General features: G+C 37.5%; 1 protein-coding gene across 1 annotated transcript; it reads right to left on the minus strand.

Annotated features, from left to right (window-relative positions):
- Positions 1-4,845: 4,845 nt before the first annotated feature.
- On the minus strand, positions 4,846-10,357 carry galr1a (galanin receptor 1a). Its single transcript, XM_044172539.1, has 3 exons — positions 9,502-10,357; positions 8,985-9,050; positions 4,846-8,355 (listed from the first exon to the last, which is right to left on the minus strand). Exons 1-3 carry the CDS (start codon positions 10,153-10,155, stop codon positions 8,002-8,004), a joined length of 1,074 nt encoding a protein of 357 aa, XP_044028474.1. The 5' UTR covers positions 10,156-10,357; the 3' UTR covers positions 4,846-8,001.
- Between the last annotated feature and the right edge of the window lie 15,158 nt (positions 10,358-25,515).

Consider the following 25,515-nt stretch of genomic DNA (forward strand, 5'->3'; position numbering starts at 1 on the left):
AACAAGCAGGTCTCATTGGTTTATCTCTTCAAACACTCACAGAGGCCAACTGGAGATGATTTGCATAGAAGCGCACTGCCACCTAGTGAGAGTTTATATGCAGAACCACAGACTCATCAGGTTTACATTTTACTACTTACTCATTACTGGATAATAACAATAATAATAATAATAATAATAATAATAATAATAATAATAATAATGATAAAACTAATTTTTCAAGTAACAAAGTGCTTCACAGGAGAACAGACAAAAACACGCCAGAACAATTAAATAAAATAAATGATTGGGTCAATACAAAGAAGGAGAGGTTTGATCCATAAAGATCACACAAATTAATCAAAAAAAGTTAGAAGACACAGCTCATAGAAAGACAAATTAATGCAGAAATGCAAATTAACAAAAAATTAGAAAGTTGAGAGCTTGGAGGACCTGGCAGCAAATGCACAATCTCTTTGTGTGTAGTGTAGTGTACTCTTTTCTTGTGCTCAGTATCATCTACTTTATCTAAACTTAGAGGCCTTTTCAAGTAGGAAACACTTCACTCTCCAGAAACAGTCAAATGAAGAAGAACCTTGAGAATTAACAAAAAGTGTCCGTATACCCGTATAAAGATATGCAGCCATGCTATACAGATAGTTTGGGTTTTATTTGTCCACGTTTTGAGATAGCCTGAGTTTTTTGCCTCCACCCCAATACAATGGAGGTGAATGGATTTTCTTTTGTGGTGTACTGAAAAAGTACATTTGAATAATTCAACAGCAACGTGTCTCTCCAGAAGCAAAAGTCCTGGTTACTCTGGATAGTCCACAGAACACACTGTCAACAGTTTTCTGTTAGTTAGTAACTTTATTGTTGTCCAAATTGTGCAAAATTGTCTTTGTCCTCACTTATAAGCATTAAAAACAATAAAAGACAACTGAGGACAAACAGCAGGAACGCAGCAGGACCATCAGTGGGACTATTTCTTCAGTAGAAGGTTCTTCTTCTTGAAAATTGTTCAAAATTTTGTTGATTTTTACTGCTTTGAGCACCACAAAAGTCCATTTACCTCCATTTTATTTGTGTGGAAGCAGAAATCTCAAAACCAAACCTGCATGGCCAGATACCACTATAAGGGTAAGTTTCAACATTTTTGTTTTATGATTTGGGTGAACCACCCCTTTAAGCTGTAACAGAAGGACTCCTCTGCATGTCAACACCCCATCAAACTGGCCCTCAGACTTGACCTTTGGGTGAGACAGGAAAGTGGTCTTTCTTCCCACCAGTTTGCAGCTGGTAATGAAGTGGACTGAGCTCCTCCAGCAGCTCCTCTCTGATGAGCTCAGTGTGGACAAGAGCAGCGATCTGGACGTGAAGTCACAGTTCATTTCATTTTTCAGCGCCGATGAGATCTCAGCTGTTATCTGATGAAACTGAACAACCATTACTAAGCGAATAAAGCTCTTTTGAGTGCTCCCTAACAGAAACCCAGCACGTCCTCCTCTTTGTCCGCCGTTTTGAATTCACTGGCCCCCTCTCAACAAGATGATAGGAATAATCTCGCCAAGTGAGATTGACAGTTCATTTCAGAAATCAATATTTACAATTTACTTCTTTCAAAGTTCATTCTGGGAGAGGGCTCCATATTATCCACCTCCCAAATAAGCTGATCATATCTCCGCCGTCCCTGGAATGAGTTTCCTACCCAAAATGTGTCGTTTTTTTTCTCCTCCTCCCTCTCGCTCCCTCTCAGAAATCAATGTCTGCGTTTGTGCGCTTTAATCTGGCCTCTGATGACAGTAAATCTTTATCTGTTTCTGGGCGAGCAGCAGTGAGCGGCTGACACCATTTCCCATCAGAACAAAGAGCCAGGCCTGTGTGGACTCTGGGAGATACATGGGGCTCTAATGTGGCTGGACATGTTTCAGCAGGGCCATTAATCAGAGAGGGTGACAGCCAGACCTGCTGTGGTTGTCTTCAGTCCAGAGAGCTGCACCTTTTCATCGGCCATACTCAGAAAATTGAGGAGTGCAGGGCAGGTGGATAGAGATCAAACCTCATGTTATCTCTGTCACAATAGGAGCCAAGATATTTCTATCTCAAAACTTGTGTTTTCACTAGAAGTTTTTACTCAAAGAAATATCCCTAACACACCAGAATTAGAAATGCACGGAGAAAAGAAGCCTCTTCATACTTTAGGCCCAACTCAAGTATTTAATAATAAAGCCAAGCTTTCAGTCACTTCATCGGGGCAAATGTTTGACAAAAGGTAATCTTAAAGCTTATAATAACTTCAGAAAGAGCACGTCTGTGCTTTTTCATGCAAGTACACATGGGACATGCAGTTCACAATTGTAGTTCAAAAGCTCCAGATACATATGAAGCTCCACAACACATCACAAAATTAATACAGAAAGAAATCAAGAAATCAAAGTAGTGGAAGTACACAGTAAGAAGAAATAAGAAGAAAAGAAATATTGCACAAACATCAGGAAAAGGTCATAATGCAATATCTACAATAAAGCTGGGTGTAATAGCATAATGGTCATATTAAAGCCCCTGTTTTTGAAATAAATTAAATAAATTTAATATATATGATAGTCAATGTTTAAACAAGACTAAGAGTCTACAGCCATGCTGAGGATGTACTTAGAAATAGGAAGCTAAATGCTAACATCAGCATGCTAATATCACAAACCACAATGCTAACATGCTAGCAGGTAATGTTTACCATGTTAGATGTCTTAGTTTAGTATGCTAACATTTGCTAATTAGCACTAAATATAAAGTATGCTGAGGTTGGAATATAATTAGTTTTGCAGGTGTTCAGGTCATAAACCAAATTATTGGACAAATTAAAATTTCATGGCAATCCAGCCAATAGCTTTGTAAATATATTAGTCCTGACCAAATACATATTAAAAGTAATAAAAGGGAAGGAAGTATTGCAAAACATCTACAGCAGCTACAACTCACATCAACAAACATCAAACTCCACCCATGGTATAATGCTCATTTGTTGTTGCCCACTTTACCCATTTAGTAATCCAGCCTTACTTTCCCGGTATAAATGTGCCTTTGCTCCAGTAAAATGAGACAATTTCACAACAAATTATGAAGAAAAGGTCAAATGAAATACAATCTCTATTTGATGCTGACATTTATATCATACCTTAACTTTAATTACATGAATCCAAATATCTCAAAACAAAAAGAAATCATGGCTAGAGGCGTGGAGAACTTTTAATCTTAGAGAAGAGTGTAGAGCAAAAAAAAACACCCACTTATCTGCACCAGACAAACTTTCACGTGTTACTTGTTGCAACCCAGAATCCTCCAGTGAAGTCCTGCGATGATTCATAACCTCCTCTGTATTAATAACACCACCTCCAGCACTAAAACGAATGGACTGGAGTAATATTTATTAATCAGCAGATTTATGATGCCCCCCCCACACACACACATACCAAACAAGGCTGAAGTAGCCCACTGCTCCATTCACTGTGGCTCCACAGGGAATTATTGGGTGGTAATCTATTGTTAAACAGCTTTTAGAGTGATGGATGAAAATGGCCGCAACCTACACACAATCAATTCATATCTAATTAGCCCGTATTATTTATGACACTTTCAAAAGGCAGGGTGGGAGTCTCAGGGGAGGGATAGAGACCTCAGCTGCCACCGAGGGAAATGAGAAATGGGAGAGGTTATCAGGCAGTGGTATTGATTAGCATAGAAGGTCTGAAAATTAATTTCCCGTCAGTGGGGGGAGAAATCAAGGTTCATTTAGATGACACAGACAGGAAAACCACCAATCCACCAAAATCTTTTTGCATTTTTTCTTTTTTTTTTTTTTTTTTACGGCTTTGAGCACCAGAAACCAAATTCCAAAGAGTTCATTTAAACATACAATTTTGAATGTGAACTGGTTGAAAGATATAAGTGAAACCTGCAAGCATTCCCAAAATTCCCATATGCCAAGACAAGAAAGCAAGAAAGACAGAATAAAATACAGAAAGGAAGAAAGAATGACAGACAGACAGAACGAATGAAAGAAAAGAAGAAAGAAAGAAAAACAGAGAAAGAATGAAAGCAAAGGAAGACTTGTATAAGTCTGACATCTGCTGTTCAACTGAGGTCATGACAGCTTCTGTCACTGGCTGTGACACTGTGCCAGTAACTCATTTATTCAGCTAATGGAAAATAACATGCACTGTGCATTACATAACACAGTCCTTAATGCAAAAAAAGGAGTGAAATGAAATGAGACTTGTTGCTATTAATTCAGAAACATTATTTAAGTTTAGGATATCTTCACAGACAGAATCATAACTAAGAAATAAAATGATTAAAAAGAAAAGACCATCATTCTGTCAGAAATTCCTCCAAAGTGTCACAAAAGAGCTGATAAAATGCATCTGATAGACATAACCATGTATTATACAATAACTTATATCTCATCAGAAACTTTACCTTCCACTGATCTGGATAATTAGTTGATTTTGGAAACCCATATATACATTTTTCATTTTGTGTAATATGTAAAAAGGATTATGATTACTGTTCCCATTTAGCGTTGTCTCTCCATGCTAAAATATTCCACAAAAGAAATAGTTCTTTATGCATCTCAAATATTTTGATACATACAACTTACATATATTCCATCTGGTGCTGTAAAACAAATTTTAAAGTGAGTCTATACATACAAACTGACTGAACGAATGAATAAATGAACGTGTCAAGAATGAAAATACAGTTTGAAGTACATTTTTTCAGACCGACATATACAATATTGCTTATTTAAAGTGATAGATGATGAAGGTTTTTACATAAATGATCTATCAGAGTAACTTGTGAGTGATCTTGTGACTCAAAATTATGAAACATAGGGGCCATTTCAGTTTGGGATTGCCCTGTATTTACTGTGAATGCATTGGGAGTTTTATTTATGTATTCGTACATTTATTTATTTTATGCTCTTTATTTTATTGTTGCAGTTATATTCAACTTAGCAAAGCACAAGGACATTCAGGTGATTCAGGTGATTCAATTTTTATTTCCAAAATTTACAGCAAGAAAATGTGAGGCCTGATTAATAATGTCTCAGTAGAGGCCCTGATTACAAGCTAACCACTAACCATTAAGTACTGTTTCTCTGTAGTGCTGATTGTACTTACACTATTAAAAGCAAACTGAGTGAGCAGAACGTGAATTTTCATCTCATATTGTAATGAGGTTATTGGCTACATGTACTAACTAACTAAATTTTCCTGTTTTTAAAGACATAAAATTGTAGTTGTAAGCTAAATTCATCAGATAAACCAGAAAAAAACATCATAAAAAAATGTAACATTATATTTCTGCTCTGTATATTGTTAAAACAAAACAACAATAAAAGTTTTGTCAGTTATATGTTTAATATCTTTAAGTAAAAACACATTTATATTCCTGGCACATAAATTCAAGAAAACAACACATCCAACGTCCATTAAAGGGATTTTTGTGTCATGTATCTGCTGCCTGTATTAACAGTTTACTGTAAGCAAAAACCCGACTGCTGCTATTTAGATATTGACATTGATGAGGATTTGACAGCTCTCTGTATATGTGAATGCAACAACGCATACCTGACCACCCTGCTGTTTAAATTACCTTCAATTTAGACTTGACAGTCTCATCATAACACAGCTTCCTCTTCAGTAATAAGAACAGTATTTACAAGTAATTTCAAGCGTTTGCCTGCTTGAAGTAACAGCAGGATGTCATAAGCAAAACACAGAATATTAAAATGACACCTGACTACCAATGTAGTGTACCTGCATATAAGAGACACCTCACCAAACATTATCTGCACTGTTTCGTTACAGTAAATCTCATTTCATACATCCTCTCATGCTATGCATAAAATACTAGTATTCATATGCAAATCCCTTTTTCTCTCTCTTTTTTTTTTGAGGCAATATGAAAGGCTAGGCTCTTCCACTTTTCGGTAAAACAATGACTCCAGGGGATGGAGGATATTGCGGAGAGGAGCATGCAGCACTACCTGTTTGCAAAAGTCATCTTAATCCAATTCAGCCTTGGGGATAAACAGGAAACTGTATGTAATCTGTGCGATCAGAAATCTACTTAAACCAGCCCAACACTGCTCTAGTAAAACTGACTACATCCGAACAAACTGTACCATACAGCTGTATGAGTAAATCATTGATTTGCTTGTAATATTATTTATTCATCTCTTTGTATAATTCATTTATTCACAAACATATTGTTCACTTATTTATTTGGGCTTTTATGCATTTGTTTGCTCATATTAAGAAAACAAAATCAGCACAAGTGAAAACATTTTACAGTGACATTAACTTTAAGAGTACAAACACAAAATCAGGGGTACCCATGAACAGGAATGGGGAAAATCAGAGCGTACACTTGGTTTGAAGCATGTGTGACTGTAGGTGGGGTTATATAGACCTGAATGAAAGGTAAAGAAATTGAATGCATTGGTTTGAAACTGAAAGCGATAGTTTGTATGTCTAACTGCCTGTACTCTGACCTTGGCTGTGGCTGCATCTGCTTCTTTTCACAAGCTACTTCAACATGTTGTTGTTGTCTCAGTTTCACCTTCAGTGGTTGGGAATTCATTGGAAAATCTGCAGCCAGAGACCAGAAACCACATTACAGATGGAGTATTTCGTACTGGCTGCTTGGTGTCTCACCAAGAGCTCAATTTAAGTACATTACATTCCACTTCGAACTGTGCCTCTCAAAATGAAGTTTCAAATGACTTCATGGCACAAACTGTGTTATTACATAACCAAACTGATTCATGCGCAGATATTGTAGAAAAATGTGCAAATATTGTAGAAAGCTATATTTTTGAAAATCATTGGCATTTAACTTAACCGGTGGTTTTTAAAAATCGTCCTGTATCTGTGTTTTTGTCAGGCAATAAGAATTTCAGTACAGACATTTAGAAAAAGTGACATTATTACATTGTTTTTCCACTAGAGGGCACTGACAAGTTTATTTTTCAACATTTGGGGACACGAATTGTGAGCAACAATTATTCATTTGATGGTACAAATTGGAAAGTCTTGATGGTTCGACATTTTGGAAAATAGGCTTCTTGGCTTTCTTGCGTAGAGTTCGATGACTACATTTATACTGTGTATGTAAGGAGCAGTAACTGTGTGTCTGGTGCCTGGTCTCAGCCAAGAAAAAATCTGGCACATAATCCCCCATAAAAAGGCAAGTTGTCGTTTTTAAACGCCAGTTTTGTAAGGGTTAAATAAACAAAATATGATGTGTTGGTAAGTGAACTTTAAAGGTGCTGGTAGGTGGTAGATTTTGTTACCTTTGAACAGAACCAGACTAAGTTACTGCCCCTGTTTCCAGTCTCTGTGCTAAGCTAACCGACTGCTGTACAGACGTAACAGTGGTGTCGATCAAATCGAATCATAATAGAATCATGTAATTTTCAGCAAAAAAGCAAATAAGTGTGTTTCCCAAAATATCGAACTATTACTTTATTCAAAATGTTATTTCATGTGCCTAAATTATCAACAGATTATTTACCCGTCGGGCTCTGAAAAGACTATTTATGGACGTGTGAACATAAATCTAAATTCTTATCTGACGTCTTTCTTACTGAATTAGACCACATATTGTACCTCACACAGATGCAGAGTTTGTTCTCCTCTAGTGGCTTGTTCGAGTAGGAAACTGGCCAATCTTGCCTGACAGTTAGACTAACTCCATCAGGAGTACCTTATTGATAAAATGTTTAAAATGCGGTGGCACTTAGTAATAGGTACTGTTACTGAGTTTGATAGAGCTCTGTACCAGTGATTAGTGGCTCAATTCAACCACAGTTATTTAAAGTATGTATATAACAAATATCGGCCGATATATCAGTATTGGATCTTTAAAATCTCAAATATCAATATATGTATCGGCCTCAAAAATCCAGTATCGGGCAGGCTCTATACAAAACACAGAAGATGCTCTCAACATCAGGCATCAAAGCATTTTACTGATCTGAGAGTCATGACCTTTGTAAGTCACACTGATGTTAGTGGACGGTGCTGTCTCCACTCGGCTGCGGAGGTCCCTGGTGTCGTTCCCTGGACACTTGCTGGGCATCCGGCACCAGAAAACCTGCTTGTAGGAATTCCTGAAGTTCTCCGACAGGAAAGCATAGATGATGGGGTTGACGGAGGAGTTGCTGTAGGCCAAGCAGTGAGCCACCATCCTGAACACGAAGGAGGCCTGGTTCAGGGGGAAAGAGCCAAACTCCACCCACATGTGGACGATGTGGTGAGGCAACCAAGACAGACAGAAGACCACGACCACCACCAGGACTGTCTGGGCAGTCTGCGGAGGGAGGACAGAGGAGCTAATGATTGGTAGTATCATATGTCATGTGATCAAATATAATTGTAACTGGGCAGTCTGCGGAGGAGGAGTAACAAGAGATAATGATGAGTAACATAACGTGGTCAAGTAAAATAAGTGTAACTTGGCTATTTTCTGCTTTTCTACTGACTGAATTTCATTCCCAGCTAGACTTTTCACACAAGGTCACTTTCACAAAAGTGCCCATTCACTTATAGAGCAGAAAGTAAGGCTGCAACTATTTCGTAATTGATTAATTTACCAATTATTTTCTCAATTAATCGTTTAGTCTATGACATGTCAAAAAGTATCATAACCACACATCCAAGGTAACATCTTCAAATGTCATGTTCTGTCCGGCCAACATTTACTATAATATATGACAGAAAAAAGCAGCAAATCCTCACATTTGAGAAGCTGGAGCCAGCAAATTTCTGGCATTTCGATTATGAAAATAGTTGCCATTCATTTTCGATTGAACCAATCAGTTAATCGTATCAGCTCTATATGCAAGAGTATAGCCATTTTTTCAGTGAGCATTGTGCACACTTACCTTTCAAGAGCCACACAACTGGCAAATATAGAAACAGAAATAATCTCCCACCAACCTTCTTTTTGGAGAGCTCGGATTTTTTGGAGACATTCTTCAGCTTTTTGTGCAGATGGTTTAAAACCTGCAATAATAAAGGTATGATAAAAGATAAAGGCTGTTGACCTAAATTAGTTCTGATTATGCGCATTTTTTTTCTGTGTTTCTCCATTGTGCCATTTATCTCCATTTTAAAAAGACCTTCAGATTTCCCTGTAACACAATTAATCAATGCATAGTCAATTTAACACTTTTGCATATTAACGATACATTCAAGACTCATGCCAACTGCTTGGACAGATAATGTTTCAGTGCACATTTGTCAAATTCCAAACCACTGTTGCTGAAAAGCCAACATTTCTACACTTCAAGAACAAAGAAAATGTGACTTTTATGGGTAACAAAACCACAATTACGCATCACATTTAACTTTGTTGGCATCTAAATTTGCTGTGTATTTATTCCAGACTGTGAAAATATGTCATTAACACTGTACATGTATGCGCATTCATTCACTTTGATTCATGCGCACCCACCTTTGCGTAGCAGACAGATATCAAAGTGAGAGGCAGGAGGTATCCGAAAACAAAGGTGCACATCACGTAGACTTTCCTCTGGTGATCCGGCCAAACCTCCCAGCAGTAGGTGTTGTTGTCCTCCCTCTCCACGATGGTCTGGTAGTGCGCCACGGGAGCTGCCATGACCAGAGACAGGATCCAGATCAGCACCACTCCGAGCATGGCATGCCTCCCCACTCGAATCGAAGAGGATTTCCTGGCGTGGACGATGGCCACGTAACGGTCCACCGACATCGCCGACAGAGTGAAAATACTGACCAGCATGGACACGGTGAAGAAATAGTGAATGAACTTGCAGATGAAAGCTCCCAGCACCCATGTGGGCAGCATGTAGATGGTGGACTGGAAGGGGACGCAGAAGAGGAGGTAGGACAGGTCCGCCACGCTCAGGTTGAGGATGAAGATGTTGGTTGTGCTCCTCGGTTGTCCCGGTTTACTGCACGCCAGCACCGTGATCACCATGGTGTTCCCAAGCACACCGAGGATGAAAATAAGTCCAAATATCAGAAGAGAAATAAAGTTATCTACACCCATCCCCAGTATGTGTTTAGCTGGCAGCCTCACAGTGTTGCTGTTGAAAGACTGGCTTTGGTTTTCCATTTGTAGCTCCATCCTTTTCGACTATTGAAGAAAAGTTACATGTTGATATAAAAGATGCATATCCTCCATATGAAGCTCAGGCTGAGGAGGGATTCTCTCTTGAATAAAGGTTGGCTGGAGCTCATGCATTTGCAGGCTGCTCCCTGCCTTCATAGGCAACGTCACCATGCTGTGCGTAGTCGATCCCACCAATACCTTTCCATTGTTTCCAGGAACCTGCAGCCAGTAAAACTGGAATAAACAGAAATCCTCTCATACACTGCTTAAATCATTAACAAGCCAGTTCATGAAGCTTTCAGTCTTACTTTCTTAAAACATGTAAATAAACACTTGTTGACATATATTGAAAAATATGATGAAATATGTGGTATGGAAGGGTAACGTCCACATTGATTTTCCATTACATATCAATATATTATTATATTATTCGTGAATGTGTTACCAACCATAATGTATCATATATTCAGATATGGTAAGTATTTGGCAATTCTTTTTACAGTAATGAAAAGTGGCAATAGTTAAATAAAATATAAATTCAATGTATTCCACAATGCATCATAATTAATTATATTGAACCTATAAAGAACAAACAGAAGCCAAGAGTCCACTTCAGTCTATAATATAATGAATGGATTTGGACATCTTCTGAGACAGATACTGTGTAGCATGAAAATCAATTCTGCTGCTCTGAGACTTCTGAGGTTCTTGTCCCATATCAGTCAGGTCTCACTGTCTGTCTGTAATTCATTCATTGTTCATCTGGTATTCATATTATTTTTCACGTCATGTTTGATTATAATATATTTACTGTATTCAGTATACATACAGTACATATTAATCCACATATAAATGCTAATCTATACATAAATATTTATTCCAAATCAGCTGTTTCTACAATTACAGTTTGATCTGAATTATGGAGTAAAAACTAAAACTAAAAACTAGGACCATACTCTAAATATATACAACGGTAGTGCCTGGTAATATTCTGCACAAACTATACAGTAAATCTACTGTATATGCAAACAGAGTTATGTACAGGTGTGTTAAAAGAAATAGGAATGTATGTTGTACGTATGCAGTATACATGTAGCATACATTTCTAAATTTGATTATTTGTCATCTGCATTTTTTTTCTACTTATTTTTTCTGTTCTACCATCTACTGTGCCCTGGTGTTTGCTCCAACTTTATTGATCCCATTTTCTTATCTTAATTAAGTGGTTGGTGGTTCTGTGATTCATAATCCTTATTTACTAATATTTGGTGATCTATCCCCATACAAACAATCATCATGTATTTTATGTATCATATTTTATAAAATCACCTATAGTGTGACTTTAAAGGGTAGATCAAGATCAGTTTATTGTCTCGTTTAGTACTACTTTGCCTGTGAAATCTGAGTTCAGCGTGTTAGCATGCTATTTGCTAATTAGCACTAAACACAAAGTATGTCATCAGTTTCTCAAGTATTTGATCATAAAAGTATTGGACAAATTGAATTCATCCTGAGGGGGACATGAATGTGTGATCCAAATTTAATGGCATTCCATCCAGTAGTTGTTGAGACTGTTCTCTTAAAACCACAAATTGCAACCTCATGGTGGCACTAGAGGAAAAGTCAGAGGATCACTTAAGTCATAAGGATTCATCCTCTGTGCACAATGACTGTCTGTACCAAATGTTGTACCAATCCATAAAGTAAATGTCGAGATATTTAACATAAAAAGTGAAAACTTTGACCTGCTGGTGGAGCAAGACGAAAAGTCAGAGGATCTCAAAAGTCAGTAGGATTCATCCTCTGGGACCCTTGAATGTCTGTACAAAATCTCACGACAGTCCATCCAATAATTGTTGATATATTTCAATGTAAGGATTTGTAGTTTTGATTTAATCCTTCTAAAATAGCTTTTTCTTAAGAGCCAAATACCAAAGTGAAAGTGTGCAGACTCAGCTAGGAAATAGTTGATCATTTTTCTCATTTCCATCGATTGTCCTCAGCCTTCTGTCTGCGTTATTGATCTGCCCTGACCAGGTCTGAGAACAGCTGTATTATCATTATGCAAGCATATGAGTCTCAGACAGACCAATGCCGAGAGATCGGGGGATAACCATCTGGAAATGACGACAGAGATGATGCACATGCTATGTAACCTGAGAGCAAAGGTTGATGTTATCTTGGGTTCCATTTGTCCTCAGATGATTAGACACATTTGAAGCTTTTTATTGTATATACGTTTGGTTAATTTGCTGGTGTTAATCAGGTAAATTTAACACAGAAGCAATACTCTTTCAGTACTGAAAAACCAAGGATTATGAGGATGATGATGATAATGATAATGATAGTGTTGATGATGGTGGTGATGGTTTTGATGATGAAGACGACTGAGGTGTTTGTGACCAGTTCTCCGACTGAGCCTTTCTGAAAATTAATAGCAGTCATTATATTACTTTTTATCACAGGGTTATTACACTTTTGGGAGCATGGCAGTTGTTTTGTAATTGGTTTTTCAGTTCATGTCCTGAAACAGCCAGAAGTTTCCATGGCGACTCTTTACTCCATCGACCGAGATGTTATCCCTCTTTCTACTGGGGAGAAGAAAGGCACACTGAAGCCTCAAGACAGCATCCAATTTTTCAAGAAATATATAAATTATTCCTGCAGAATCTTGACAATGTGGTATCTGTTTTAAGAAACATAGATGGAGTAAACTGTACTTTTACATTCTTGCTGCTGTCCATGGTGATTAATTATTTCAGAACCATGGACAGCTCATCTGCCCATGGTGCTGAAACCAGCAAAAGTCGTCCTGTTCAATTTACTATTAGCCACAGAGAGATGATTTTTTACTTTTCCTATACTTCATTTTCTGGATGGTTTTGTTTCCTGGACAACTCATTTTTACCAATGAATGTGTGCAATAGGATACAAGCTTGATAAACAATTTGGTGTTGAACTGAAAACAAAATCTACTTCCCTATCATATATTCCTTCCCTATCAGGGAACTGCACATTCAAATGTGGGATAATCAAAATAATCTTAACAAAGTGAAATCTTAACAAGAAGCCAAGTCTTCATTCAGTTTCACAAAAGTCCAGGAAACCTTAAAGTGAGACTATGTCCATCTTGAAAGCACAAATAGCACATTTATCCTCTAACAGATGAAAAGCTGAACTCATAAGCAGCAAAGTGCTTCCTTGTTCAATTCAGTACACTCAGGGATTTTGCCTCTAGAGCCTCACAGCTTATACTGTGTGATGGCTAATGTCAGCAAACAGCAGATTGATATTGCTGTGTAGCTGATATTATTGAGTCAGTTCACTGACTGTATAACTCTTCCCAGTGTGTGCTATTGTTTATTAATTGTTAAAATTATTGAAGGTGCTCTTAAAGAGAAAAAACTGAACACAGAAAAGAAAAAAGTTCTTCGGGCACTGCTTGATCTTATGTGAGAGAATAATGTCTATTTCTGGTGCGTTGGGTATATAGAGTACCAGGTGTAATCCATCTGTTTTAATAATTTGCGCCCTTATGAAGATCCTGCGAGGTCAAAACCAATATGACTGACTAAATAAAGCCTATTAACATAAGTTTTTGCTGTGCCTAAGAATGTCTAAGGAATGATCAGTCTCACATTAGCAATATATATACTAATTAGTCTTTAATGTAATACACTTAATATTTACTGAACATTATATGTTTGTACTTTCTTTTTTTCTTTTTGTAATTCAAATGTTTTTTATTAACTTTTCCAATTCCATACATAAAGACTTATTGTAACACAAGACAAAATCTTACAATGAGTCAGTGAAGAACAGATAACAGAACAAATCTGGGCATATAAATGTAAGTAATACAAATAAAATAAGCTAATAAGCACAACAAAGTACAAATAAAATACAACAAAAATACAACAAACATGGGGCAGCATATTTTCAAAAGAGCATAGTTGCAAAATGTATGTTCCTTTCTTTATATGCATTTAAAAAGTTGACCAATTTGCATAGAATTTCCCTTGATAATCCTTGCGATTAGAGATTCAAAGCATAATCAGGCTTTGTCTGTCTCTTCCAATTTGAAGCACCAATAAAGCCTGCCAATGCCAGTCCAAATACTTGTTTGGACATACTCTGTGGTAGGAGAGATCTGTCTCCTAATAAACACAGCTGGGGAGGTTCTGGAAGCTGTTCATGAAACCACTTTCCAGTACTTTTGACTACTGTTTTCTGAAGAGGATTAACAAAAGAACATTTCCAAATCAAATGAAGGAAAGTTCCAACAGTAATTATCGTCCATGTGTCCGATTTTTTAGCCATACTAGTGGTGTGGCTCAAGCAATAGTAATGCTGGTCGGTCAGTCCACCACTTTAGTCCAAACTAAAGTATCCCGACAACAACATGATCCCCAATGGATGAATCCTAATGACTGTGGTGATCCTCTGACTTTTCCCCCTAGCAGCAAAATGAGGTTAACATTTATGGTTTTTAGTCAAATGTGTGATGTATTTCCAGTAAATTTGGTTTAGGCATTCATGTCCCCCTCAGGATGAACTATAACAACTTTAGTGATCCTCTGGTTTTCCATCTAGCGCCATCATCAAGTCAAAACCTTTGTCCAATACTTGGTTCATGACCTGCAAAACTAATGACATACCCATCAGCTTCAGCTGTACTGTACTGTGCATTTAGGGCTAATCTGCAAATGTTTTGTGCTAAAATGCATGCTAACATGCTAAACTAAGATGGCAAACATGTTAAACATTATACTTGCTAAACATCAGCATGTTTGCATTGTCATTGTGAGCACATTAGCATGCTGTCGTTAGCATTTAGCTCAAAGCAACACTGTGTCAAAGTACAACCTGCGATAGAGCTGCTATCACAGAGTCTTGTTAAATTTAACTGGTGTATAATAATAACTGTGTATAATTTTGTGGTGTGCAAATGTGCCTCAGCATTAGCCAACAGGATTTTCCATATAGCCTCTCTCTCTAAATTTTTATTAAAATCATTTAAATTTTTACAATCAGCCATAATTTTATAAACGATTTTGTGCACTGCGAGGCAACTTAAGATAGGGTATTTTATTTTCTTAATATTGTCATTCTGTTTCTCCCAATTGTAATTCTACTGCTGTCTACTCTGTTGTTCTTCCAGAGGGTTCTCTCTGTTTGTTTATTACCTGATACAGGTTTGTGGAGTTTTTTTCTCATCCTAATCAAGGGTCTAAGGACAGAGGATGTGTTGTACAAATTGTGAAGCCCTCTGAGACAAATTTGTGATTTTGTGCTATATATAAATTGACTTGACTTGACTTGACTTGAAGGAAGTAGGAAGCGATCTGCTTTTGTTGCAAAAAAGTATAAAAAAGTGAAGAAGAAGAGATGTCACAAAGAAGCCATTTAAGGTCTTTCTGTCAATACATATTAATGAAGCCTTAAAGGGCAGAATCATGAAGCTGTAATGCTTGAGGTCTTCCTCTTAATTTCATCTTTAATTGACAGTGATATCGTGATATCATACCACAAAGCCAGTGTCACTGCATCACCTCCCTCCCACCTCTGTGATTTTCTTTACCAACCTTATTAGAGACATAAGCGGATAAGCTGCTTAGGGCCCCGCTGCTCTTCCTCTCAGGTGGTTAGCCCTTTAGCTCAGAACGGAGTCAGACCTGTTGTTACCATGACACTGAGCCATGAGAGGAGACCACAGCAACAGCACATCCATTTACCCCAATAATGTAAAATGTACTTACCTTGCCTGCTAAATAGCTGGGAGCCACAGATTCATTTGGGTGATTTACCGTTGGCAGACCACAGTGTTTGTTCTGTTTTGTTTTGGTGAGTCCTTTTCTTTTTTTTTTTGGACAAACAGTAAGTCTTCATATAAAAGTAGTTATTTATGAGTCTGGAAGATGCAGAGGATGATAATGTCACTTAAAGTCTGTTACACTTCCTGGCTGGCATCAATCTTCAGTGTCTGAAAATTGAAGAGGTGTAAGGCTGAAGTTTAATGATCATTTTTAAAATATTATTCTTCAAAAACTAATTTCTTATAATTTACTGATTCATTTTCACATTGTGGACTATGTAATGAATATTACTGAAAGAATTTTATTTATTTCTCTAATTTATTCTCAGCAAAGACAAAACAAAACATGGCCAGTATCAAGTGTCAAGCTTAGTTAAACACTATATTTAATCTCATATCGAGATTAAAATTTTTTTTTAAAGAGAGACTTGACAACAAGAAACATCCAGAGTCAGACAACCACACAACCAGCGTGCAAGAACAACACCTTTAAAGCCAGCCGGCAGAGCAATCAAGCCACAAAATAGAATTAATTAAAAAAAAAGATTACACGAACAAAAAAAACATCAGTTAGAAAATCTTTAAAATATTTAAGGAATGAAAGAATCTAGTTTCAGGGCAGCTTGCATCTTACTAGTCCCTTCTAAAGGATGCACAGTACCTGAAACTAGTATAGCTTAGTACCTACAGTATATAGGGGATATAAGGTTAAGTAGATTGGATCATGAAATGTAGTTACAAGACTTAAATGAGAGAAGATATATGAGGTTGGAAGATTTAACAGTATTTACCTTTATAGATGAATATCATGAGATGATTATTCTGTCTTTTCAGGAGCGAAGTCCATCCAACTTTGTGATACAGAGAACAATGATGAGTACAAAATTCTGTTTATCAAAATGTCTTTCGTAATCAAGTACAGACATGAACAAAAGTTTTACGGTTTAGAAGAGACAGACAGCCTTTAATTCTGTACAGAAAGTCCAGTTTGATTTTTAATTTTTGGGTCAAATGTTGTCAAATCAAATCAAAGTGTATTATGTTGAGTTTTTGTTGAGATTCTGAGTCAGAGAGGTGTTGATTACCATTAAGTCGAAATAACACCTCTCTAACACAGTCTCAGTAGAACAAAGTAAGTGTTCACTGAAGGGTTCCTGGAGTTAAATAAATCAGGTGTTGCTGATATTTTGTCCACCTACTGTGCTGTCCCGCACAGCGCAGTTCCTCACACCAGCAGTAGAGGGAGTGAGAGAGGTTTGCCTCTACACTCATGTCATTACAATGTGATCCATCTTCCATCAGTGATACTGTGTTATCAGATGTTGTCTGGAACCAGAGGCAATTTCTTTTTAAACCTTTATTTGCTTTTTTTGCGTTGAAGCAGCGTCTGCAAATTCAACACAGTAACACACACTGGGAGCTGCCCAGTACAACCCGAGCCTGGCCACTGAGCTCTACCACTGAAGCAAATGCAGATTAAATTTGTTTACTCAGTGACACACACCCGCTTACATATTCTGTATATTCAACATACCGTAGGAAGCAACATGGCAATTCATGAAGTATTTAAGTGAAATATTCATTTGTGCTGGGAACTTGCTGTTTTTCAAACATGGCATCTGAGGTTACTTGTTCTAAATGTCAGACACATCTTCAGCTGAGAAATTCATATAAAAATTCTCAGTTGTGAAGGCAGCAGCATGTTCTCAATATTTTTAATGATGTATTGTTTCAGCCTACAAGGTCTTCATCAGGCAAACATCAATGTGAACAAAAAGCAGGACATGTATACAGACATAAAATGACTGCACCACTTACAATTAGGAGATCCAATGGGACATCAGATGATACAAAATAACACCCATTATCCCCAAATGCTTAACTATGCACAGAAAAAACATAACACAACCTGAATGAAAGGACTGTAACCTGTGTGTGATACACTCCTTTTCCTTTATATGCTGATTTTTTGTCCTGCACCTGTAACCAACTGGAGTTGGAGGTGCACACTATCCACCTTCTTTGCTAAAAACATGTTATACATGACTGCAGGTCTCTGAAACAATATTCCAGGATCTCTGAATCAAAAGCAGATTCAGAATGGTTTTAAACTCTTGGTAAAGAAATGGTTCTTAGATAAATTATAAGTCTGATTTTATTGATTCTGAGTTCGTTTTAATTGTTTGTTTCTTCTTTTTTGCAAGTTTTTAGCCGTGCTAGCGGTGTGGATCTAGGGATGGAAATGTTGGTCGGTCAGTCCACCACTTTGGTCCAGACTGAAATATCTCATCGACTACTGGATGGATTGCCATTAAAGTTTTGTACAGACATTCATGGTCCCCAGATGATGGATTCTAATGACTTTTGTGACTTCCCCTCTAGCACCACCAGCAGCTTAAAGTTTTCACCTATCCTGGGAAATATCTCACCATTTGCTAGATAGATGGTGCAAACATTTATGTCCCACTCAGGAGGAATTGTAATAACTTTAGGAATTTTTTGACTTTTCATCTAGCGGCACCATCAGGTCAAAATTGTAATTTGTCCAATACTTGAGTTTGTGACCAAAAATCTACAAAACAAATGATATTCCCATCAGCCTCAACCTGTACTTTGTCTTTAGTGCTAATTATTTAATGTTAGCATGCTAACACGCTAAACTAAGATGGTGAGCATAGTAAACTTTATACCTGCCAAACATATGCATGTTAGTGTGGTAACTGTGAGCATGTTAGCCTGCTGACATTAGCATTTAGTGCATGGCTGTAGACTCATCTTATGAATACAAACGTACTTCAAATGTATATGGTAAAAAAAATTAAGGATTTGGCTTTAAGAGAAGAATCTGAGGCGTCATCTCCACATTGAGTTCCTAATTATTGCCTTTTTGGTCTGATGAAGGCTAAAAAGTCTGCGTCCACCTTAAGATACAAAGTATTTATATAATTTCAGCATCAGAGGCATTCAGAGGCCTGCCTATGAAGGAGAGTTCTTTTCACTCTTCTTTAACTATGCTGAGTCATGCTGATAATGTTTTAAATTATTTCTCCAAATCTATTCTTTGGACATATTTTTCCCTCTTCAGAAAAAAAAATGACAAGGACACTGCAAATGCCAGGATACTGCAGATGTTTGTTGTGTTAGAATTAATGAAAACAACAGGCCCAAAGCTTTCAACCACACGTCACATGAGCCCAGAAAATCATCGCCAGCACATGAGTGAAATCTGTGAAATGTTTTTTGGCATAAAAGCTGAAAATACTGCTAAGTTGTATTATTATAAAAACAATATGGCTGTACTTTGTTTCTGACCATGCCAATCTCATGAATGTGTTAAGCTGACGACATGTTTCAGTCATGTTCTTGTGGACTGGACCAGACTGGAACAACCCAACAATGCCTACACTTGCACAAAACCCAGTGAACCCTGAGCATGTGATCTGCCTCCAATACTGAGAGAGATTTACTGTTTTCATACATGACAGGAAGCTCTGATACGAAAGTCATCAAGAGATTTGGATGGATGCTCACCTGCACCTACTTTCTGTGGGGTTACCAGATGCACAACAGGCCATTTTTACCCAGCGCAGGAGATATGTGAAAACACATCCGTGAATCTAATGACTATGAAGCACCATGGATGGCAATCAAAAATCTGGTGTGACAATCAAAGGACGGTGTGAATTTCTGTGAGAAAATCTCATTTGCATATTATTTCACAGGTGTGAGGCAGAAGAATGAGCAAAGAGAAAGAAAGAGAAGGAGAGTTTACTGTAAAGTAAGAAATGAAATATGTAATTAGTCGAGTAATCAGATAGAAGTAACACAAATTTTAATATGAATAGTTTCCTGCACCTGAAACCATAAAATTGTCCTTTAAGAATTAATTTAAACATGTTATGGACAAATAAAAACAAAAAAAGTGACAGAAAGACTAGAAGTATATTATGACCATCTATGTCACAATGACATATTATATCATAGAGAAAGTCGTGATCATTTTCAGATGGCTGACACCCGAAATGCCTGAAATTACATCCATTTGAAGTGCACCAAGGTTCATGCTTTTATTTCACATATGATGGTGATACTGAACCTCCAGAGGTGGATGCAAAGACGTAGAAGAGGGCTAAAAGAAGAGTAAAATAAATAAAGAGTGTATCACATTTACTGTAAAATCAGAAAAGGCCATTTCTCTCTCACTCTCCTGTTTGCAACAATCCTTTATTTACAGCAGCAGTGCCTCAAAAATATCCTCTGGCCCTCCGTTTGAAACAAGAGAGCATGATATTGTTGAGATTCTAAACAAATGATGGCATTATGCTCGAGTCCTGTGCGGCAGCTCCTGCCAAATGCTGATGGAATCATTGGCTTTGGACCACCAAGACATTTGCATTGAGTTGTTTACCAGCCAAAAGGATCGCTGTGGGAAATGAAACCATTCACATCATACAGTTGATCTTATTAGTTCAAACAATGGGAATTTCCCGAGACAAAGACACAAAATGCCTCAGAAAATCAGGCGTACATCAAGGTTTGACGACATGTCAGCTTTAAAGGCACTGGTTCTTTATTAATCATGATTTATCAGATACAAAATGTAAAATGAGACACAATTAGATGTTGTTTCATCAAATGGAGGAAGTGACTTTTCTTGGCCCGAGTGTCCACTGGATGGTGACATCAGCTGCTGAGCATCATAGCTATGTTGTCATCTATCTATAGGCTACAGGGGACGGGATGCAACACAAAGAGGTCAGCCAGGGTGACAAAGACACGACAACACAAAGGCTTTTCACTCTCAAAGCCAATTAGTGGACCACGATTTGAGATAGAAGTATTGCTATTTCACCTTGAGTCACAGTCATCCCTGCTGGACTGGAAAGACAGACACTTGAACAGAAAAGCACAAAGCATTTTGACACTTCAACAATCAGTACCGTCTGAAATTATCTGTAGAATTCAAGGCTTTAAAGTTTTCATTAAAACAAATGTGTAGAAAATCTGAATCACTGTAAGCAGGAATCATCACTGAACAGTGAAACATTCAAATGAATATTGTTTACTACTGAACTACTTTTTCAAACTGATAAAATTTTCACAATTAAACACGTCGAATGACTTTAAAATCATTAGTCTGGGGGAAAGATCGAGTAATAGCCATGTACATTAAACACACAAAATTATTGCCAGAGGTCTTGAGCCAAAATATTAAAACTTATTTAACTTATTTAATATAAAATATTTTCTTCATACAGAGTAATGCAGAGTAGTTTTATACAATGAACTGAAATGAATGCAAAAAATAAAAGTTACATTTTTAGTGCAACAAGATTCTTTAGTGGAGTGGATTTTAGTCTGGTTAACGACACTGTGAAGCCTTCAAGAATTATAAAATTTCAAATGTCAGACCAATAATAAAATAAGTATTGTTCCATTAATAGACAGCATCATCAGAGTAATCCAAGTCCCTGTTGGAGTCAGTTAGAGCATTTCCATAGAGAGCCACTTTGCATCAGCAGCACCATGCTCCAGTGCTCTGGGAGAGTTTATAGTCCTGAGAGTTGAACACTGGATGACTGACAGCTGTCCTTCATGACAACAGAAGCCACAGAAATCCTCCTCATCAAAAACATGACTTTGATCTCTGTCCTCATCTGGACTCTCCTCTGCTGCTGCTTCACAGGTAAAGTCAAGAGAATCAAGCTCCTCTCCTCCATGAACATCCGTCCCTCTGAAATGAAGCCGACAAAACCATGACGCTGCTTTATGTTTTTGTCTCTATATCCTCAGAGTCCAGAGGCCAGGTCACAGTGACTCAGCCTGAATCACTGAATGAAAAAACAAAGCTCTGTTTTTATGTAGATAGATAGATAGAAAAATTCAACAGCATTGTCTCTTTCCAGAAATCATGACCCAGTTACTCAAGATAATCCACAGATTTGTTATGAGCAGTTTCATGTAGGAACTATTTTCTTTCAACCCGATAGTTCCTACGTGAAACTGCTCACAACCCTATGTGCAGAATTTCATGGCAGTCCAGCCGATAGTTGTTGAGATAGTTCAATTTGGACCAAAGTGGTGGAGTTTTTCAAACATCATAAAACATTATTGGATTTAGTTGTTATCTAGTGTGAGTCTCTGTATTACAATGATTGGTCATTAAATTTCAGAGTGATATATATACGACGGTGTATTAGGGTCATTGTAGGCCCCCCTTCTTCATTATAATCCTACCACAACAATACATTTTACCCTTGGACCTAGTTGGTTCCCGGCTGTATATGTACATACTGTATATGTACATATACAGCCGGGCTTAATCTCAGAGAACATCCAAGTTTTTTTCTCATAAATTTATTACTTTAATCTCCCCCCCTCCCCCGGCTCCGTATTTTTTTTTAACCTACAATGGCCCTAATAAGTCATCGTAGATATAGGAGTCAAGATGGCGCCAGACAATTAAAACTTAAACTTGAACTGAACAGCAGGTTCAAATCTTGTGTCTTGTTTTGGTGGTGGGATGATCGTTTTGTTAATATTGAAATGTGTCTTTGTTTAAAAAGTAACCATTTATATGAAGGGAAACAAAATCTAGGCTCATCTGTGACTACTTTCAACTTAAGTGACCTTCAACGCTCTCTGTAGATGAAAACATGACAGAATCAAACTAATTCTGGGAACCTCTCACTCACAGAAGTTGCAGAAGCCATCAAACTAAGTACTGTAAAACAAGCCAAACTGTCATGTTCATTTTCTGCACATGTGATGGAACAGAGGAAGGCTTTCTTTTTCCCTCTCTCCAGTAGCAGATAGATATTCAGCTGCCTCTCTAAGTGGGAGTCTTGGTCTAGATCGACATTCCTGCTGGGGTTCAAGGATATCTCCCGTGTTTGTGTCCCACAGCTCTCTTGCATGGCCGCTATTGTTTCCCATGCGCTCAGCCTCGACCTTCCAACTGCAGGAACAAATCCAAGACTCTTCTGGACACGAGGGCACAAGCAGTGTGGTCAGCCCACTCTCTGCATTCCTGTACCCTACTTCTGTCAGGCCCGTGGGTGCTGCGCTGCGGCTCGGACCTGCAGGACAAACAGACGGAGCACTGTGTACAAGGCAGAGTGGACAAACATGTCTTCCTCTGAGTCTATTCCCATTTTACTCTATTTATACAGGAAACTGGGCAGCCATGTTGGCCCCATAGACCTCAATGTTATGGGGCTCTCATAATTAGATGAACATTTCACCCACTTTCATATTCAGGATTCCTCAGTGAATGAGTTCAAATAAAGGCCTCGAGTTTCTCCACTTTTACGAGGATTTTGATTTTCTCTGAATCATTGTGTCTAATTTATGCTGAATGTGTTGTATTTTAGTCATGTGTGGTTGCCAAAGGATGAATAATTTTGTATTAGTGCCTGTATCATAGTGACTAACAGTTGGTTCACCTGGTGCTCGTAGATCTGGTTCAAATGATTCACCAACCTAAAAATACATCAGCAATGTTAAAAAGGAAGCTAAATGTGAACAATGTTATAGAAGGACACTGCTGTTTTCCATTAAAGTCCATTAAATTCAGCTAATGTGTAACTTGGATTTCTCTCAGCAATCCTGCAAAGCATGCCATAAATAATTCTATTTATAGATTTACTTAGATTTTCTGCAAATGAATACTTTAATGTAGTTTTAATCACTTTGCGAAGAAATCCTTTTCTATCAAACCTTGCTTGAAATGAACATTTGTTTTGTGTTTCCAGGCTGACAAAAATGTTAAAAACAACAAGACGTGGATATGACATTAAGTTATTTGTTTATTTTTCCTGTTGACAAGACTTTTTCATTTCCTTTTTTGGGTGTCAAATAATGTGAAATAAAAATATGAAAACAGTCAGGTCAGGCAAAACAAGACTAAGGCTCTGAAGTGGCTGTAGACTCTTTGAGGCACTAGACTAGTGGTGCTTTGAGCTAAATGCTAACATTAGCATGCTCACAATAACAATGCTAACATGCTGATGTTAAGCAGGTATAATGTTTACCATGTTCACCATCTGATAGCATGTTAGATACTAATATTAGCGTTGCAGGTATTTGGTCATAAACCAAAGTATTGGACTAATTGAAATTTTGACCTGATGATGGCGCTAGATGGTGCTGGAAGTCATGGGATCATCAAAGATATACAGTTCATCCTGAGGGGAACATGAATTAATGTACAGTATTTCATACCAATCTCTCTCAAGTTTTTGAGATATTTCACTAAAAACCAAAAAAATGACAAAGCAAAAGCATCATTCAACCATGAATGTCTGTACAAAATTTTGTGCCAATGCATTTAGTCACTGGATAAGTTAAAGTGTTGCCCTGCTGCTGGCACTAAAGGAAAATACAGGGAAGTCAGTAGGATTCATCTTCTAGGGACCATGAATGTCTGATCCAAATTTCATGGCAATCCATCCAATGGTTGTTGAGATATATCCTGCTCCAGTGACTGTGTGCAGACATCAGCAGGAGGACTGGAGAAGAGAGAAACATGATTAAACCCCACCAGCATTATCCTGCAATGAAGCTTAGTGATACTACAGCATAGCAGTGGAGAAACTACTCTTTTTGTGTCTTTAAGTGATATTTCTCTCACACAGAGCAAAACCTCCTCTATTTTTTATCTCGTTTCCAGGTTTAGCACATAATGTACCTCTGTGAGAGTCCATACACGGAAATCAGGTCAAGTATTATTCATTGTGTGTCTCAGATCATATGGCTGTTCCCAACATGGGCTCTGTCAGACAGGAATCAAATCCTGCCAGAATCATCTCTCCTGTGTCTCTTTTACTCTCTCATCTTGTCTGCTTTCTTAGTGTTTTATATAGAAATTGTGCCACACGTATTCATGCACTTTAGTATTTTGAGGACTGGCATATTTACTGATTATTATTTTAGTCCAGCATACCTCTGACTGTTTTGCTGCCACTCGAATGCAGAGTCAAAACAAATCAGTTTATTTCAGTTTTTCAGAATTAAAATTTTCTCTTGTTATTATGCTCATTTGGATTTGTGCAACATCAAAAAAGCAACAGGATAACAGGATAAAATGTATTTCTGAAATTCTGCAGCTTCCACCTCTGAAATGTTCTTGAAAGACTTCTTTTATTTGTCATATATTCTGTGAAAACAGATTATTCTGTTGCCACACTCCTTCAGCTTAACAGGAGTTTTTTTCCTCTCTAAAAGTTACTTTCTGGCTTGAAATAAGAAATAGATATAACAAAAGGCATCTGTTCTAAAATATTAATATTCTGATGCTGCATGGGTGTTTTCTAACACAACTTACCCTGCAACAGATCCTGCTTTGTTCACTGGCTGCTGTGGCCACGACGAGTGAAACACCATATCTAGGACTCCTTGTAGTGTTGTCATGTGGCACAAAGGCAAATTAAATCAAAAGTTACACAAACATTCAAAGATATTTGAAATTATGCATCTGAGACTGACAGAAACCTTAACCAAATGTCACTATAAAATAAATGTTGAGCTTGACATTCCTGACCCTGGAAACAGTGGTTTCC

The sequence above is a fragment of the Siniperca chuatsi genome, linkage group LG17 (assembly GCF_020085105.1).
Source record: "Siniperca chuatsi isolate FFG_IHB_CAS linkage group LG17, ASM2008510v1, whole genome shotgun sequence".
In the NCBI taxonomy this organism is placed as follows: Eukaryota; Metazoa; Chordata; class Actinopteri; order Centrarchiformes; family Sinipercidae; genus Siniperca; species Siniperca chuatsi.

Coding starts and splice junctions, on each gene's coding strand:
- galr1a (XM_044172539.1), bottom strand. CDS start 10,155: ATGGAGCTACAAATGGAAAACCAAAGCCAGTCTTTCAACAGCAACACT. Junction 9,051..9,501: donor TATCTGTCTGCTACGCAAAG/GTGGGTGCGCAT, acceptor TTATTATTGCAG/GTTTTAAACCATCTGCACAA. Junction 8,356..8,984: donor CCGAGCTCTCCAAAAAGAAG/GTTGGTGGGAGA, acceptor CTCCCTCCGCAG/ACTGCCCAGACAGTCCTGGT.